At 61.1% G+C, this 16118-nt stretch overlaps 3 protein-coding genes across 3 annotated transcripts; all 3 read right to left on the minus strand.

Annotated features, from left to right (window-relative positions):
• Positions 1–2: 2 nt before the first annotated feature.
• CHLRE_02g145800v5 (uncharacterized protein) lies at positions 3–2979 on the minus strand. Its single transcript, XM_043060308.1, has 7 exons — positions 2804–2979; positions 2423–2581; positions 2018–2193; positions 1719–1841; positions 1330–1527; positions 965–1157; positions 3–718 (listed from the first exon to the last, which is right to left on the minus strand). Exons 1-7 carry the CDS (start codon positions 2931–2933, stop codon positions 615–617), a joined length of 1083 nt encoding a protein of 360 aa, XP_042927723.1. The 5' UTR covers positions 2934–2979; the 3' UTR covers positions 3–614.
• A 972-nt stretch (positions 2980–3951) lies between these two features.
• Positions 3952–9882, minus strand: CHLRE_02g145750v5 (uncharacterized protein). Its single transcript, XM_001694833.2, has 13 exons — positions 9721–9882; positions 8900–9051; positions 8617–8707; positions 8393–8484; positions 8216–8285; positions 7982–8036; positions 7619–7775; positions 7317–7445; positions 7065–7178; positions 6600–6736; positions 6374–6437; positions 6036–6202; positions 3952–5782 (listed from the first exon to the last, which is right to left on the minus strand). The coding sequence occupies exons 1-13, from the start codon at positions 9740–9742 to the stop codon at positions 5461–5463; spliced, it is 1572 nt and encodes a 523-aa protein (XP_001694885.1). The 5' UTR covers positions 9743–9882; the 3' UTR covers positions 3952–5460.
• Positions 9883–10552: 670 nt separating this feature from the next.
• On the minus strand, positions 10553–15768 carry CHLRE_02g145700v5 (uncharacterized protein). Its single transcript, XM_001694832.2, has 13 exons — positions 15571–15768; positions 15198–15346; positions 14724–14814; positions 14389–14480; positions 14037–14106; positions 13810–13864; positions 13548–13704; positions 13059–13187; positions 12719–12832; positions 12391–12527; positions 12174–12237; positions 11757–11923; positions 10553–11531 (listed from the first exon to the last, which is right to left on the minus strand). Exons 1-13 carry the CDS (start codon positions 15596–15598, stop codon positions 11195–11197), a joined length of 1590 nt encoding a protein of 529 aa, XP_001694884.1. The 5' UTR covers positions 15599–15768; the 3' UTR covers positions 10553–11194.
• Between the last annotated feature and the right edge of the window lie 350 nt (positions 15769–16118).

The following is a 16118-nucleotide window of genomic DNA, read 5'->3' on the forward strand; positions in this document are numbered from 1 at the left end:
TGCACAGTAACAGGTTTGGTTCTAAATGGTCTCCCGTCGGAGGTTGGACCTGCGCATGGAAGGCGGCATCGGCGAAAGCCTCGGATGGCCAACCACGGGGCCGTAACCCAAGCCGTAACCATGGGCCGCAAACGATGATAAATCTTTCAAGTGTTGCATACGAGCCCTTTCTGCGCGTTGTATGCATTATGCTAAGAAATCGGCAGTAGCTGCGGAGTCACCTGTCGCCATGACCGTGTCTAACGACAATCAACTCTTGTAGCCCCGGCCCTGCCCCGGCACAGCAATGTCTCTACTCCGTGCTACCTATCCGCATCCACGCGAGCCCGCCTGTCCAACCCGGCACACCCGACCCCAGGCATCAATCGTCCATTAGACTATTAACGTCCACGACTCAACCTTGCAACTCCAGCGCGCTCATCACCCGCGTTCTGTCGGTGTCAATGCTAGCTCATCCTAACACCCGGTCACTTCCCCAGCGGCCAAAGCTGGCTCTCTCGCGGCACCAGGGAGCGCCCGGCTGCTCAGCGCTTCACCATGCGCTGTGGCCCCATGCCTTCTGACGCCTTCCCCGCCTTGCCCTCGCTGCCCTCCTCTGACTCCTACTCAGCCCTCTACTTCTTCTCCGCCAGACACTGCAGCGCCAGGTCGCGCTCCTCCACCAGCTCCGCCTCGGTCACACGCAGGCGCTCGCGCGAGGGGCCGTCGATGGGTAGACCTGCGCCGCGGGGGAAGGAGGGCGTCAAATCATGATACCGTATCGCAGGCATTGCTGACTAGGCTAGCTTTAAGACGTCGCATGCTCGTGGGGGGTTCAACAGGTCCGCGGATGTGCGCAGCGAGCGCCTGAAGCCGCGAGCACGAGCATGCAACTTCTCCTACCCCGCGTGAAAAACCTTGCCACAGAGGTGACGTGCCGACAAGCCAAACACCCTCGCAGCCGCCCCCGAACGCAGCGACTCACCCTGAACCACCTTCCACTTGCCGCCCGCGCAGGTGACGGGGTAGGAGTACACCAGGCCGCGCTGCACGCCGTAGGAGCCGTCACTAACCACGCCCATGGACGTCCAGCTGCCGCCGGGCGTGCCGCGGACCCAGTCGCGCACGTGGTTGCACACGGCGTTGGCGGCGGACAGCGCCGACGACAGGCCGCGAGCCTGGGAGGTAATGACAGCAGGTCAAAGAAGTTAAAGGCTCGAACCTGTGGTGCCGGCCGTTCACGCCCCCTCAGACCTGCCATCCACGCTCGAGGCTGCTGCCACGCCCGTGCAGCATTGGCTGTGCATGGTCCTTTCCCCGCACCCCTTCCCACCCTCCAGCCCCGCCCACCTTGATGATCGCCGCGCCGCGCTGCTGCACGGTGGTGATGAAGTCGCCGTTGAGCCAGGTGTCGTCGTTAACTGCGGAGCGGATGGGCTTGCCGCCCACTGTGCCGTGGTTGACGTCGGGGTACTGCGTGGAGCTGTGGTTGCCCCAGATGATAACGTTCTTCACAATGCCCACGTGGCTGCCGGTGCGCTCAGCCACCTGCGGGGACCACCCGCATGCGCACGTGAGCACCGCCCTCCCCCGATCATTGGCATGCAAAGCACCCGCGCATCTCAAGCATGAAGGTCAGCCGCACCATGGCCACCTTTTCATATGCTGTATGCCCACCCGGCAGCATCGACTCCGCCTTCACCGCCCTCCCCGCCCCAGTCCTCGGCTGCCGCCCGCACCTGGCCCAGCGCGCGGTTGTGGTCCAGGCGTGTGAGGCAGGTGATGTTCTCACGCGGGATGGACGGCGCGTTCTCCGCCAGGATGAGCGCGTTGGTGTTGGCGGGGTTGGCCACCACCACCACCTGCGGGATGGCGCAGCGTGGCGGTTGGTTTGCATGCAGGACCACGTCGCTGCCCGAGCACACATACCACATGCACCACCGCCACGATGCCAAGAAATCTGTGCCGATGTCCTTCGCGCGCCCCGGTAGTGCGTGCACCCTTCCCCAGTCCTGCTCCTCAGCTCCTCCGCACGCACCTTGACGTCCTTGCTGGCGTTTGCCTCCAGCGCGCTGGCCTGCTGCTGGTAGATGGACACGTTCTTGGCCATGACGTCCTTGCGCTCCTCGCCCGCCTTGCGCGGGTAGCCGCCCACCATCACCGCCACGTCCACGTCCTTGCACGCCGCGGCCACGTCCGTGAATGTCAGCACGCCTATGCATGCGGCGGAGAAAGACGTAATTTCATGCACGGCGGGCGCGATGACACGGATTGGGAGTGCGGCCAGCCCGGCGTGATGGAGTGGGCAGTGATGCAAGGCTTTAAGGGCGGAGACAGCAGGGAGGCGTGCAGGGGCCTGCATGACAGGGAAGGATGAGTGTCGCCCCACAGGGCCCTCAGGGCACCGCCTCCAACCCACGCAGTGACTGGCCCCTGCTCTCACCCTCCAGCAGGGGGTAAGCGCCATCCACTAGCTCCATGCGCAAGCCCTCGAGCGCGTTCTTCGCGGGCTCCACATCCAGCAGGTGCAGGATGATGGGCTGGTCAGCCCCCAGCATGGAGCCGACAGCCACCTGGGGCGCCAGAGCATAGCCAATTTGACCTATGCCATGGGGTTGCAACAATTTCTTGGTGGGCAATGGTCGGTGGGTCATCAGTGGGAGTTTGTCGATCGGGAGTGTTGCACAAGACTTCGACACCCGGACGTCGCACCAGGTCCTCAAAGATCGCTGGTCAGCTTTCGTGCACACCTAGCCGCTGCCTAGAAGCGCCAGCAAACTCAGTCCTAGCGTCACGTTTGCAGTTGCACGCCTTGACAGCTCACCAGCCGCGCCCGTGATGAGAACGCGCAGAGCCTTCTTCTTGTGCAGTTTCAGGACATACTTGGAGCAAATGGCCAGGCCAGCACCAAAGGCCGCAGCGACCGCGAGCGGAACAACGTTTGGCTTGGTCATTTTGTTCAATGTTGCATACACTGCAAAAGAGCTAGTAAGAATTTAATAGTTTCCGCAATCCTGCAAAACCATTTGCGATGTTAACGAGGCACGTACCCACTGGTCGCCCTCGCCCGCATTGACTCCACCACCTTGAATCAACACCATTTCTGCTGCAGGTGATCACGTCAAGCATCACAGCTGACAAGGACGTCAAGCATCACACCGGAAAAGCAAGCGGTACAGGCGCGAGCAGTACTTGTCCATGCGCACACTGCTTCCATTTCCACCCCAAGTCCCCAACTACGCAGGCACTGATAAGCCAGCTTCGCCACGCACCTTGCGTGCCTGGCTAATCAGCCTCGGCTACGGCCCGCCTACGGTCGAGTCAGATAGTGTTACGGACCGGCTTTGGTGCAATACCAGCGCAACTGCCTGTGGCAGCTAAGCGCGGCACCCCCATACACAAGCCATGTCAAAAATTTTCGCGACTACGCCCTCTATTCCCTCGGCGGTGCTGGCTGTGATACAGGGGTTGACCGGGCTGCCCTAGGGTCGGTTTGAGTGCGCCAACGGTACACCCAGCGTGTATGAGGACACCCTGAGTGCTCTGACCACTGGTCTGCGTGGGGGGAAGAGAGAGGGATTGCCTGGAGGGAATCGAGACTGCAGGCAGGGAAGGTTAGTTGGTTGCGCGGTACCGAGACGGTAAGACCCGGAGGTGATTGAGATCGAGATAGCAGGCAGGCGGAAAGCTGATACGTGGGCTGGGCTGTAAGGCTGACGGATTCAGTACAGGGAAGGCAGGGAAACCGTAACGCTGTCGCTGCCACAACGGCACAGGCTGACAGGCAGGGAAACCAGAGCGCTGTCGCTGCCACAACGGCACAGGCTGACAGGCAGGGAAGCTGGAGGCTGCAGGGCTGACACCTGCGTAGGAACCCAAAGGGGGAAGGTTAGCGCTGTAAGGGCTGTAGCTGCCGGGCTGGCTGTGGGTCGCACTACGGCTGACCGAGACACAGGGGCACAGGCAAAAGCTGACACGCCACAATTACACGCGGAACCCAACTGACACGGGAAAGGCCCGATCTGAACGGAGCACCCGGAGTATTATTTAGTGCCACTCGAACGGCTTAAGTACCCCAGTGCCCATGCACTGCCGTACGGCTGAAACTACACGTAACTGACACATGTCTTTGGACCGCCCTTCGCCATGGCGAGTCCTGGCAGGATCCGCGTCACATTACGTAATCGTCACCAACTTATGCCCAAACGAACTTAGATCCAACTTACATCCTTGTCAGCGCCTAGTCGGATCCTAATCATCGACCCGCGGGATCCCAATCATCCATTTGTCAGCAGCCGATGCGCCCTGTCATGTAGCTTCGGTTGGCGAAGCTAGGCGCCGTGTGGCCGCTAATCCGCTTGATGCACATTCAACCTATTCTACTCAGCACATTGGCAGGATCTGTCCCTGCTGCACTCTTGACAAACGGGCCTGAGCCATGGGTTTGTCGGTCCTGAACGAAGCGTCTGAACTTGACTGGGTTCGGTATTGACGGAGAACACTCGGCGTGTCAAACACAACCCCCATGCATTGAATCCAGGAGTCGGTGTTCAGGCAGTCGCATGATATTTATGTTTGTAGCTTTTGTTACTACAAGTATTTGCACCACATGCCCAAGCCCATCTCCCATAACGTCCTTCCTGTCTCCCATGTACCACCGAACAGCGCACAGAACCCCCCCATTGCCGTTCACGGTTTGAGACCTCTGACCGCTGGCTTCTCTGCTCCAGTGCTCCGGACAGCACGTCCAAACTCTCCCTGCAACAGTCCGCACTGGCTCATCTGTCTTTGCCTACCCCATCCATCCGTCCCCTCCTCCCATCCATCAAAGCGGAACGTCCGTCCTGCTGTCTCCCACGTACCACCGAACGCGCACAGACCTTCGCCACTTGCGGTCAGAGGTGTGCTCATGGTCGCATACATGCCGCGGTGGCAGTTTGGGCATAGGTGCTTGAGCGTGTGCTCATCCTTACTTGCTCTGCAAGCATTGCTGCCACTTCTTGGCACTGGCCAGCGCAACTGCCTTCTTCTCAGCGTTTTCTACCTACCATGCCACACAAATACAAAAAATGGAGTGCGGCGATGGCGTCACCTGGCGTCACCGCGTACACTGTCGCCGCAGTACCGTATTGCCTTGAGAATTGACACAACACCCTTGGTCCTGCTGTTACTACCTCATGGTCGTGGTCGACGCTAGTAAACGCACGTTTCAAATCCTGTGCTTTCGGTGCCTGCGGTAAAACCGGCCACCTGAGCAAGCCTGCTATCTCCAACGCAGCTCTCATCTTACGCGCTCGGAACGTTCCCTCTTGTAAGCCCGCCTCCATATGTCTGAATACATAGCCTCATGTGCAATCCATGTGCACCCGCCTGCAAGGACACCGCAATGACCGCACGACTCGTGATCACCCCCCTTGTCCAGCGCGCCAGCACCACAACCCCGCCACAGCTTTCATCAGCTCACAGCTTTGCCTTAGCTTATTACGCTCCCCAGCCAGCCCATTGCAGCACCTCCCTTAGGCTGCCATCCGAGCCCGGGCCCGCCGCGCGCGCCGCCGCACGCCACACCCAGTCATGCAGCGGCAGCGGCTGGTCCAGTCCCTGACCGCCGCCTGCCGCCGAGGACGACGGGTCGGTGCTGGGCTGGGGCTGCGTGATGCGCAGGTACAGGCCGACGAAGACGTTGAGGAAGAGACCCAGACCCAGCAGGAACACGAGTGCGGCGGTGAAGCGCTGCACGCGGCTGGTCAGCGTGGGCCGGTTCTGGTACTTGAGCAGCAGTGCCGCAGGGATCATGAAGCCCCTGCATGTGGGTGGGCGTATGCATGCATGAGCGTGGGCGTGGCGAGGTGTGTTAGGTTTAAGCGTCACGGTGCTGTAGGCTATGAAGGCAGATGGCGTAGAGGCGCCTGTGGGGATGTATAGCTCGCTAGTTGTGAAACGGCAAGCGCTAAGCGCGCATGGGCTGTCTTGCGCTCGACCCCGTCTTGCCACTGGAACAGTTGACCGTGTGATAGATGGTGCGATGCCCGTACCCCTACCCATACAGGACTTACACGATGGTACACCCCACAGAGCCGACGAAGGAGATGACGTCCCAGATGGACGGCACATACACGGCGATGACGTACGACCCAGCAAGCAGGAAGTACGTGCACGGCAGGAAAAGCCACATGGACACGGGCTTTGCCCCGTGCGACACGGCTTTCGGCACCAGCAGCTCCTGCAATTGCAGAGGGTGATGACGGGTCAGCAGCGCTGCAGGTTGATGACGGGTCAGCGCTGCAGGTTAAATTAAGGGTTCCCCTGCAGGCTGGTTGCGCACGTGTGCAACAAGATCCTGCCCGACAGAAGGTCCCACCAAGCCGCCTGCTGAGGCATGCCACCCACGCACCAGCAGCGATTGCCTGAGGGGGAACATGATGAGAATGGCCGAGCCCACAAGCGATACAGCGTAGCTGCGGGAGAGGTGGGGCAGGCATGGACAGGGCACGATACAAGCGTAAATGGGCAGGAAGAGATTGTCGTGGATCGAGAGGAAAACATGTCACAATTGCTGCGGCACGATGCATGGCGCGCGCCCCAAGCCCCCTGCGCACTCAGCCGCCCCCGCTGCTCACCCGGCCTTGATGGCCAGCGACACAACATTGGCGGCGGTGGTGCCAATGAGCGGCGCCAGCTCGGCAGGCGACAGGTTGTTGAGGAAGTTGCCGCGCACGTTGGGGCCGAACGCCGTGTAGGCAGACAGACACACCACCTGCGCAAGTACAGGACAGCCGGTGGCGTGAGCCTATCTTGCTAGCTGGTTGACGATTAACTCCAAACATTTGACATCCATCGTGGTTTGACGGGACACAATAACAGGGGCAATACAGCCCCAATAATGTGGCCGCAGCCTGCTTTCCGTCCCCCTCCAGGCCTGCCCCTTCACGACACGTGACCAGCACGTGCTGTCGGCACGTGATCACGCCTTCACCCGAACCCAACCGGTGGATGTGCCACCTGACGGCGCACAACGTTGCCTGAAGCAGTCCACACGCACACCCCATGCGCAAATCCTTTTCAAACACATACTAGGCACGCACCGAGAAGAGCACAGTGACCAGGGTGAGGGAGGTAGCCACCACCTTGTCCAGGAGGGGCCGGCTGTACGGCACCAGCATCGCCCGCAGCGGGTGCACCGACTGGTGGCAGGAGGCCTGTGCGTGGGCACACGGGCGCGGGGCCGGTATAATCGGGAAGCGCCCGTGGTGGTCTCATGTGGTGAGGGACGCAGAGGTTCAGTGCGGGGAGCCAACAGGAACACAAGCGGGGTTGCTCGTAGTGCCGCACCCTACCGCAGTGAGTAGGATGGGTACCACTGCCAGCACGCCAGTAATCCGCTGTGCCGTGCAGCCACCAAGTGTCGGCAGGTCGGGGCCTAGGGGCAGCGCGTGGGCGCGGCCCGAGGTGATGGCAGCTACAGCCTGGTTGGTGCACACATACGGGAGAGAAATCAAGGCTGCCGGTGTTGTGTGCGCGGGAGGCAGTAAGGAAGCCAGCATGCACTTGCATCTCGCCCGCAGCCGCCCTGCACACCGCTCAGCCTCCAGTCCTTCTTATTCCAGCTCCAGCTCCCTTCCCATGCAACCCGCCTCACCAGCCAAATGGTAACGCCTGCAAAGCCCGCCAGCGAGGCGAGGCCCACCCGGTTGATGGCGCCCAAGTGGCCCATTGTGCGGAACGAGGACAGCGGTGCTAGCACCACGACCGTCAGCGCCGCCAGCACCACCTGCCGCCCAACCCACCACTGCTGCCTGCACAATACACACATCGCGGCACAGTCATGAGCGTTGTCAGCGCCTGCGTTTGGTCGAGGAAGGCAGCAGTGAAGCATAGGGTGTAGTCACAGGGCACGCCACTGGGGTCTTCCTGCTCCGTCTGTAATGGGCGCTCCGCTCTAGTGCTGGGCGACTGGCGGACTGGAGGCCTGCAGCACGTACGCACGCACGCGCGCGCGCACCTGTCCTCCTGGGACAGCCAGGTGGTGATGAGGCCGTCATAGGTGGGGGCATCGCCTGCGGGCAAGTCATGGCGTGACCGTCAATGCATGTGACTCTTGAACTTAGGCAACACGGCAGGTCTGATCCGTGAGTCCGGTCTCATACGTTCTGCTGGAGTTCAAAGTTCAAGTAAGGTTATTACGGAGTCTGGGCCAGAACTTTGCACCGTGCATGCATCCGCTCCACACACGTACCGAGCAGCAGGTCACCGATGATGTCAATGTAGACCACCTCGAAGCCCAGGCAACCCATTAGCATAGTAGTCTGGCACGGAGTGGCGTAACAAGGGGCGCGAGGCAAGTGCGTAGGGTTACAGCGTTTGCGTTCAAGGTGGCAAGTGTTTGAACGGGCAGACTAGTTAAGCGCCTCACCTGCATTACTTTCTCTGGGAATGCTCCAAGCGCGGTTCGAACAAGCGTGGAGTACGTGTCACGGCGACACCGCTCCGAGGCAAATACCATGCCTGCACGGCGGTTGCAGTTTACCCGGATTGTGACCCTGCGCCTGTGTTTGGGCATGGGCTACCCCAGCGCGAGCCTAAGGCGAGGCCGCTGGGAAGTGGCACAGCAGTGCAGCACGTGCGCAATCAACTCACCATGCACTGTGAAGTGTGTGAGTAACCCCACGAGTACAAGCAGCGAGATGCCCAGCCCACAGCCCAACAGCGCCACGGCACGAGGGAGAGCCTGCAGGTCAGCGAAGGAATCGCCCTCAGGGCTCAGAGTGGGAGCATATGCACGAATGCTCAGATTTACCACCACGCACCACTACCGCTTTGGGCCTGCCAAACGTGCACTTCCACGCCGTAAGCTCTTCGTCACATACTACGCACCCATCCACCCACGCCTCTGCTCTTCACTCGGATCAGCTGTACCCACCATGATGCCCGCTCCGAGAATGACCTTCGTCAGGTTCGTGGTGCAGTCCCAGAAATTGCTTTTGAGCGGGGTCGTGCATACGCTGTGCCGGAAATCCGCGGAGGACGTGGCCGACGTGGCGGGCTGCAGAAGCGGCGCTTCCAGCCCCCCGCCTGCAGCAGCACCGGTGGTGGGCGGCGTTAAATGCATGATGGGAGCCGGTGGGATGGGAGCCAGTCGGGATGGGATCTCGCCTCCCCGCTGCTGCTTGCCTGCAACGACTAAACTGCCCCCGAGTTGCACCGCAAGCTAACGCGTGCCAAGGTGGTAACCAGGGTCCGCCGTCAGCTGGCCGTTACCCCCCTTGACGCCGGGGAAAGCTAGGCCCCACGGCATGGTGTACGGAGCAGGGTTGTACGGAGATGCAAGCGGGCGATTCCGTGGCTGGAGAATCAAGGCAGTGGAGGGTGGCTCGATACCGTTAGTTTGTGGCTCTGCCGCCGTTTCACAACTGGGAGGCCCTAAGTGCGTGCTGCGGTCTGATCTCTCCAGTCTTATTCATGAGATCCACCAGTTGTTCATGTCACGACTCTGCCCGTTCCTGTCATGCGCAATGCAGTGCTAAAGGCAGATCCCAACCCAGCTGTCAGGTCTTTGTGGGCACTGTCAGTACCGACCCTCGGGCTGGAGCAACCGACAAGCCGTGCTGCCCGTGCTCGCTGGCGTCTGCAAGCACCAAGCTCTCCCAAAAAGCTCCATTGCTGTTTAGATCGCGTCAGACGCTGCGCCAGCTAAGCCCCGGAGTGCGCGCATGCACGTCTAGATGAAAGATGCGTCATTACCTTGCGGCTCGATGTCTCTCATCTCAAGTGGTTTTAACGGTAGAGTTGCAGTATGTACTTGGAAGGAGGTGCCACGGCCGATACACACGAAAAGGTATGGCAGCACGCTTGCAGAAACTGGTTGCCGCAACGAGTGCGGGCTGAAAACCGTTACAATATACCTACTCTAAAACACTACTTAACGCCCAATGAAGTGAGGCGGCGGCGAGAAGCAGTCACGCAAAAAGCAGGGCGCGAGCCGGGAGGCCAAAACAAAATCCAAACTGGCGACGTGCAGACGGGGGCGGGCGGCCGGCAACCAGCAAACGCTCTGGTCCCGTTTACCACGTCTAGTAGCCGCAAAAGTTTGGCATGTCTCACAGCATAGTTTGTACCAAGCTCCGTAAGACCCGCCAATCGCCCTGACAGCGGCCCGTGTGTTCAGCCTCATATGAGGTGGGGGGGGGGGATGCCAAACCTTCCAGCTCCGCAGCGCGACGGCTCGCCCTCAGTGGGCTCAGAAGTGTTGACACAGTGCGACCGTGAGTGCGACCACGACGACTGTCAACCAGAACGACTGTGGAAGTGGCAGGGAATCAGAGCCATGGGACACTGGATGGCTTACTTGCCCCTTCCCCCGCCCCCGCCCATGCACCAGTGCTCGCACACCCGTTGTTGGACGGTGCTTGATTGTAGCGGCTAGCCAGCAGGTCCGGGGCGAGCGTGGCTGGGATGCAGCGGCGGCGCCCGGGCTAAGGCACGGGCCTGTCGTGAACTACAGAATGACCCCACAAGCGCCGGCTCAACAGGGCCTATTGCTTGCGAGTCATTCCAACCCCTGATATAGGGAGAATGGGGTAGAGGTCGTATCACGACAGGGCCAAGGGTGAGGGCGGCCGCATGCCACCCGCGGGTTGCGACATGGGAGGACTGCTGGGATTCGGTTCGCCACCTTGTCAACAAGCTGCGAGCCCCGGCCCCGTTCACCACAAAGCCCCAAACGTGTGGCATTTCGACGACCTATCACCGTCCGCCTCGTAAGGGCACCGTGGGCGTCACAGCACCGCCCACGCTTGCCGCACCGCACGTTCACTCAGCCTCGCTCGCCATTCACGCCACGTGGCATCGCGATTGCTAGGCACCTGGTTTGGCTATGTGCCTGTGGAAACCGACCCGGGCTATGTCCGGGCGATGAGGTTGTTCGGCCTTAGACTGTGGAGGGGCTCAGCCCCTTTTCCCGTGACCGGGGAACACTTGTCCAGGCTTGTCATTTCCACTGACCACCTTCAGCCGGGCCATCGCGCTGTGGACTGGCCTTGCCGCCCTCATACTCAGCCTTACCGAAGGCCGTGCGGTCTGCAACCGCCATTCATCACACGCACCTCGAACCTCACACTTCGGTGCTGCACTCAGCACTCCAACCGAGCAAACTTCGGGCTGACAAACAAACACCAGCGTAACATGACAACAATAGGATGAATACAGTAGTAGCGGCTTACGCCCCCCAGCCAGCCCATCGCAGCACCTCCCGTAGGCTGCCGTCCGAGCCCGGGCCCGCCACGCGCGCCGCCGCACGCCACAACCAGGCATGCAGCGACATTGCCATGCTACCTGCCCCCGCTAGCCCCGCCACATCCTCTACCCCAACCAAGGAAGGTGGCAACGGCTTGGCATGGGGCTGCGTGGCGGACAGATAAAGGCCGACGAAGACGTTGAGGAAGAGCGCCAAGCCTAGCAGGCCCACGGCCCACGCGGCAAGCCGTTGCAGGCGGTCCGCCAGTGTGGGCTTGTCCACGAACATGACCAGCAGCGCGGCGGGGATGATAAAGCACCTGTGAATGTTTGTGGGGGCGGTAGCATAAGCGGTGAACACACACGGACTTGATGATGTCGCGGGCAAGCGTGTTAGCGGTGACCCGGCACGTATGCCCGAGACAAGGCGGCGGCACGGCACGGCGACGCCCCTCCCTGAGCCGACCCGGCCCTGCTAATGCTAGCTCTCCTACGCGTTTCAGCACCCGTGTAGCGCCGTCTCCGCCACTGGGCACGATACCCACATGATGGTGCAGGCAACAGAGCCTACAAAAGAGATGACGTCCCAGATGGACGGCACGTACACGGCGATCATATACACGCACGCCAACAGGCCGTACGTGCAGGACAGGTACAGCCGTGTGGATACGGGCGGTGAGCCGGGCAGCACGGCGGACGGCGCCACCAGCTCCTGCGGTGGCCACAGCGGGTGTTGCGGCAGTCAAGGACCGTGGCAGTACTGGTACCAGCAGCCCGGCAGCCAGACTGGAGTGCAGCAATGGAGACGCATGGACATGCGCGGGGACACGCGCGGGGGGCCGGGATCGGTACTGGCTTGAAACCCGGTGCACATGATTACGGGGGGCCATCTGTTACGGTACAAATATAGCACAGGCTAAAGGTCCCACCAAGCCGCCTGCTGAGGCATGCCACGCACGCACCAGCAGCGACTGCCTGAGGGGGAACATGATGAGCACGGCCGATCCTACAAGCGACACAGCGTAGCTGCGGGAGGGGTGGGGACAGGGCGCGGTACAAGCGTAAATGGGCAGGAAGAGGTTGTCGGGGATCGAGAGGAAAACATGTCACAATTGCTGCGGCACGATGCATGGCGCGCGCCCCAAGCCCCCTGCGCACTCAGCCGCCCCCGCTGCTCACCCGGCCTTGATGGCCAGCGACACAACATTGGCGGCGGTGGTGCCAATGAGCGGCGCCAGCTCGGCAGGCGACAGGTTGTTGAGGAAGTTGCCGCGCACGTTGGGGCCGAACGCCGTGTAGGCAGACAGACACACCACCTGCGCAAGTGCAGGACAGACAGTCGTGTGAACGCCACATCAGCTTGGTCTAGCGTGGTGCGATGGGCGCGACGACAATAAGCCGGCCCTTCGTTTGCGGCTTTTGTGCAACGCTGGCGCCGGACAAATGCAGCACCCATGCTTCATCAAGCACGGTCCTTCAGCCGGCATGCACCCGGCACGGCACGCACCACAAACAGTGCGGTGACCAGGGTGAGGGAGGTAGCCACCACCTTGTCCAGGAGTGCGCGGCTGTAGGGCACCAGCATCGCCCGCAGCGGGTGCACCGACTGGTGGCAGGAGGCCTGTGCGTGGGCGCACGGGCGCGGGGCCGGTAGCCGCGGGCGTGCAGGGCACGGGTAAGGGGCTGCGCAGGGTCCTGTATGTGTGTCGAGACAGGAAGCCACCATCACGCTGCAGCGCGAGCCGACCTCACAGCCCCAGCCACCACCGCGCAGCTAACAGCCACAGGCACTTGCACTGGGCACCCCAGAAGCACCGCCACACCCGCCCCGCCCTGCCGCGTCCTACCGCGGTGAGCAGGATAGGCACCACTGCCAGGGCGCCGGTGACCTGCTGCGCAGTCGTGCTGCCGAGCGACGGCAGGTCGGGGCCCAGAGGCAGCTCGTAAGCGCGGCCCGAGGTGATGGCAGCCACAGCCTGTTGTGACGAGGGGCGGTGGCAAATACGGATGCAGCCGGCGACGCTTCTGGTGAGAGGGGTTCCAGGCAGGGCTGGTTAGGAGAAGGCGGTGTTGAAACGGCGCAGCGTTGCACAGGGTTGGGATAAGAGGGGTGCCTTGCTTGCGACAATGTACGGCCATGCATGCACCAGCACTGCCCCGCCCTTCCTCACCAGCCCCTGCATTTTATTCCCTGGCCACTCTATCTGTGTCTAAGAATGCCCCAGCCATCATTGCATCCGTACCCGTTTCTCCTTATGCCCAAGCTCGCCTCACTGCCCAGTCCCCTGCTACCCCCAGCAGCCCCCAGCAACCCCGAGCTACCCCCAGCTGCTCACCAGCCACACGGTAGCTCCCGCGAATCCCGCGAGCGACGCAAGGCCGATCAGGTTAAGCACGGCGAGGCCGCCCATGGTGCGCATGGAGGCCAGTGGCGCCAGGACGCCAACAGCCAGCACAGCCAGCACCAGCTGCCGCCCCACCCACCACAGTTGCCTGCATGCGACACACATGCAGATCGTCGTGTCATACCGTCAGCCACGGTTGGCGGCAATTGTGCGGCCCGCAGGCACCGGACGGGAGCAGCACGCACGCGCGCACCTGTCCTCCTGAGGTAGCCATGTGGTGATGAGGCCATCGTAGGTGGGGGCATCGCCTGCGGGCAAGTCACGGCGTGACCGTCAATGCGTGTAACTCTTGAATTTAGACAAGACGAAATCGTCCGCGAGTCCCATCTCATACGCTCTGCTGGAGTTCAAAATTCAAAATAAGCCTTTTACGGAGTCCGAGTCAAAACCTTGCACCGTGCATCCGTTCCACACACGTACCGAGCAGCAGGTCACCGATGATGTCAATGTAGACCACCTCGAAGCCCATGCAGCCTAGTAGCAGCGTGCTCTGCGGAGGCAAGGCGAAGGGAGGGCCATGAGCATGGGCGGAACAGGTGCAATTCAGCAGTGACGTAGGCACTCTTCGCCCACAGTAACCCTTCAAGCCAGCACGACCCTCCAAAACTGACAGAGGCTTTGGACCACCTCCGGATCCCCGGTCAGCGGACACCTGCCTGCCCAGGGCCCCAGCACAAGGCTGGTGCGGCTCCGCGAGGCCTGCCCGCCCGCCCCGGCCCCCATCGCACTTTGGGTTTGGTTCCCACGGCCCCCGCCACTGCCGCGGGCTCACCTGCAGCAACTTCTCCGGTATGGGCCCCAGGGCGGTGCGCACCAGGCCGCTGTAGGTGTCGCGGCGGCACCGGTCTGAGGCCAGCACCAGGCCTGTGCACGGCAGGCGGGCAGGCAGGCAGGCAGTGCGTGTGATGGCAAAACAATAGGTACCCGTGTCATGCGCGCGTTTACGTGCATACGGTCCGCACACATCAACTGGAACTTGTGGTGCAGTGTGCTGATGTCAGGTTGATGCACGTGCCAGGAGCCCTTGCACGACGCAGTATGTTGCAGCTACCCGCCAGACAAAGGAAGACACCTGTAACCACTGCCCTTGCACAGACTTCCACTTACCATGCACTGTGAAGTGTGTGAGTAACCCCACGACCACGAGTAGCGACATGCCCAGCCCACAGCCCAACAGCGCCACAGCACGAGGGAGAGCCTGCAGCGCGATAGATGCCACAGTTATGTCAACACAGAAGCACCCGAATACGGGCATCTTCACAGGAGCTCCCCGGTCCTTTGCCACTTGGTTGGGGAAGCTTCCGGCAGCGTGCATGTATGTCGGTCACGGTCCAGACATCTGGCAGTCAGCCAAAGAGCCAGGGTCCGCTCACACAAACACCCCCTGACCCCGATGTAAACCCCACAGCTGCATGTCTACTACCAGAAGGGGCTCGCCGTTTCTTTGCTGTGCGCTCGCACACACGACGCGGCACTACCGGCAATCGGCTGTTTGCCAAACCGTGGAACCTACAGAGGCCCCCCTCTCCCACCTTTGTGACGCTCTCTCGCACGGCATCTCCCACACGCTGCTGTACCCACCATGATGCCCGCTCCCAAAATGACTTTTGTCAGGTTGGTGGTGCAGTCCCAGAAATTGCTTCTGAGGGGCTGCACATCGCTGTGCCGGAAGTCCGCAGATGCTGTCGCAGACGACGCGGGCGCCAATAGCGGCGCCTCCAGCTCCCCGCCTACAGTAACAACAAGCAGGCGAGCTGTTGGAGGCGCCGTTCTGCTTCGCAGACTCCACGTCAGAGACAGGGCAGCGCATGTGTATTGCCACGATTCGCGCCATGTGTATTGCCACGCAAGGTGTTCTCGGAGCTGACGTCGCCAGCATCAACTATCATGCACACAGTCTACTTTCGGACCACCGCCTTAATGAAGCGACCCTGACAAGCAAAGGGGCCATCACCTTGCGCAGACTCAGGGTCGGTGCTCATTTTCTTAAATGATTGCTCAGTAAGATATGTGTAGAGTTTTCAAGCGATCATGGCGTAAAGTCACTCAGAACAATCTAAACGTGCTTGACAGGAAGGTCAGTGCGCCGCAATTCACACGCGCGTGCCTGTAAACTTTCTGGTAATCAATTATGCGGCTCAATGGAGATGACTCCTGGCGGCGCGGAGTTTTAAAGTCATGCCGAGACCTGTGTGAACCTCGGAACCCCCGCGCTTTCCCGCTGGTCCCCCGACGTCGCAATTTTGACCTCCTGCCGTCCCATCGACCCCTGTACATCATCTACCGTATACGTTTACATGCTACATGGGCTGACATGGCCTGTAGCCGTGTTTGCTGTGCCACCACATCGAGACCTTCTGACCATGTATGGTTGCATAGGTGGGTTCATTTTGCCCCTCGTTCTGTTGGTTCCTTTCCCGGTGATGTGCGACCCTATATGTATAAGCTACATACAACTGGTTTGACCAGGGGAGGTCTCCACGGGAGGTCCCTGGGTTTGGC

This window comes from Chlamydomonas reinhardtii, chromosome 2 (assembly GCF_000002595.2).
Source record: "Chlamydomonas reinhardtii strain CC-503 cw92 mt+ chromosome 2, whole genome shotgun sequence".
Taxonomy (NCBI): domain Eukaryota; kingdom Viridiplantae; phylum Chlorophyta; class Chlorophyceae; order Chlamydomonadales; family Chlamydomonadaceae; genus Chlamydomonas; species Chlamydomonas reinhardtii.

What these genes read in the sequence shown, in the direction of transcription:
- CHLRE_02g145800v5 (XM_043060308.1), bottom strand. Translation starts at nt 2,933, where the DNA reads ATGACCAAGCCAAACGTTGTTCCGCTCGCGGTCGCTGCGGCCTTTGGT. An exon ending in TCTCATCACGGGCGCGGCTG is followed by an intron (nt 2,582 to 2,803) that starts GTGAGCTGTCAA and finishes CCCATGGCATAG; the next exon opens with GTCAAATTGGCTATGCTCTG. An exon ending in GCGGCGCGGCGATCATCAAG is followed by an intron (nt 1,158 to 1,329) that starts GTGGGCGGGGCT and finishes ATTACCTCCCAG; the next exon opens with GCTCGCGGCCTGTCGTCGGC.
- CHLRE_02g145750v5 (XM_001694833.2), bottom strand. Translation starts at nt 9,742, where the DNA reads ATGAGAGACATCGAGCCGCAAG. An exon ending in CATCGGTGACCTGCTGCTCG is followed by an intron (nt 8,037 to 8,215) that starts GTACGTGTGTGG and finishes ACTTGCCCGCAG; the next exon opens with GCGATGCCCCCACCTATGAC. An exon ending in TACCCATCCTACTCACTGCG is followed by an intron (nt 7,179 to 7,316) that starts GTAGGGTGCGGC and finishes GCCCACGCACAG; the next exon opens with GCCTCCTGCCACCAGTCGGT.
- CHLRE_02g145700v5 (XM_001694832.2), bottom strand. Translation starts at nt 15,598, where the DNA reads ATGAGCACCGACCCTGAGTCTGCGCAAG. An exon ending in TGGCTACCTCAGGAGGACAG is followed by an intron (nt 13,705 to 13,809) that starts GTGCGCGCGTGC and finishes TGTCGCATGCAG; the next exon opens with GCAACTGTGGTGGGTGGGGC. An exon ending in TCTGTTGCCTGCACCATCAT is followed by an intron (nt 11,532 to 11,756) that starts GTGGGTATCGTG and finishes AAACATTCACAG; the next exon opens with GTGCTTTATCATCCCCGCCG.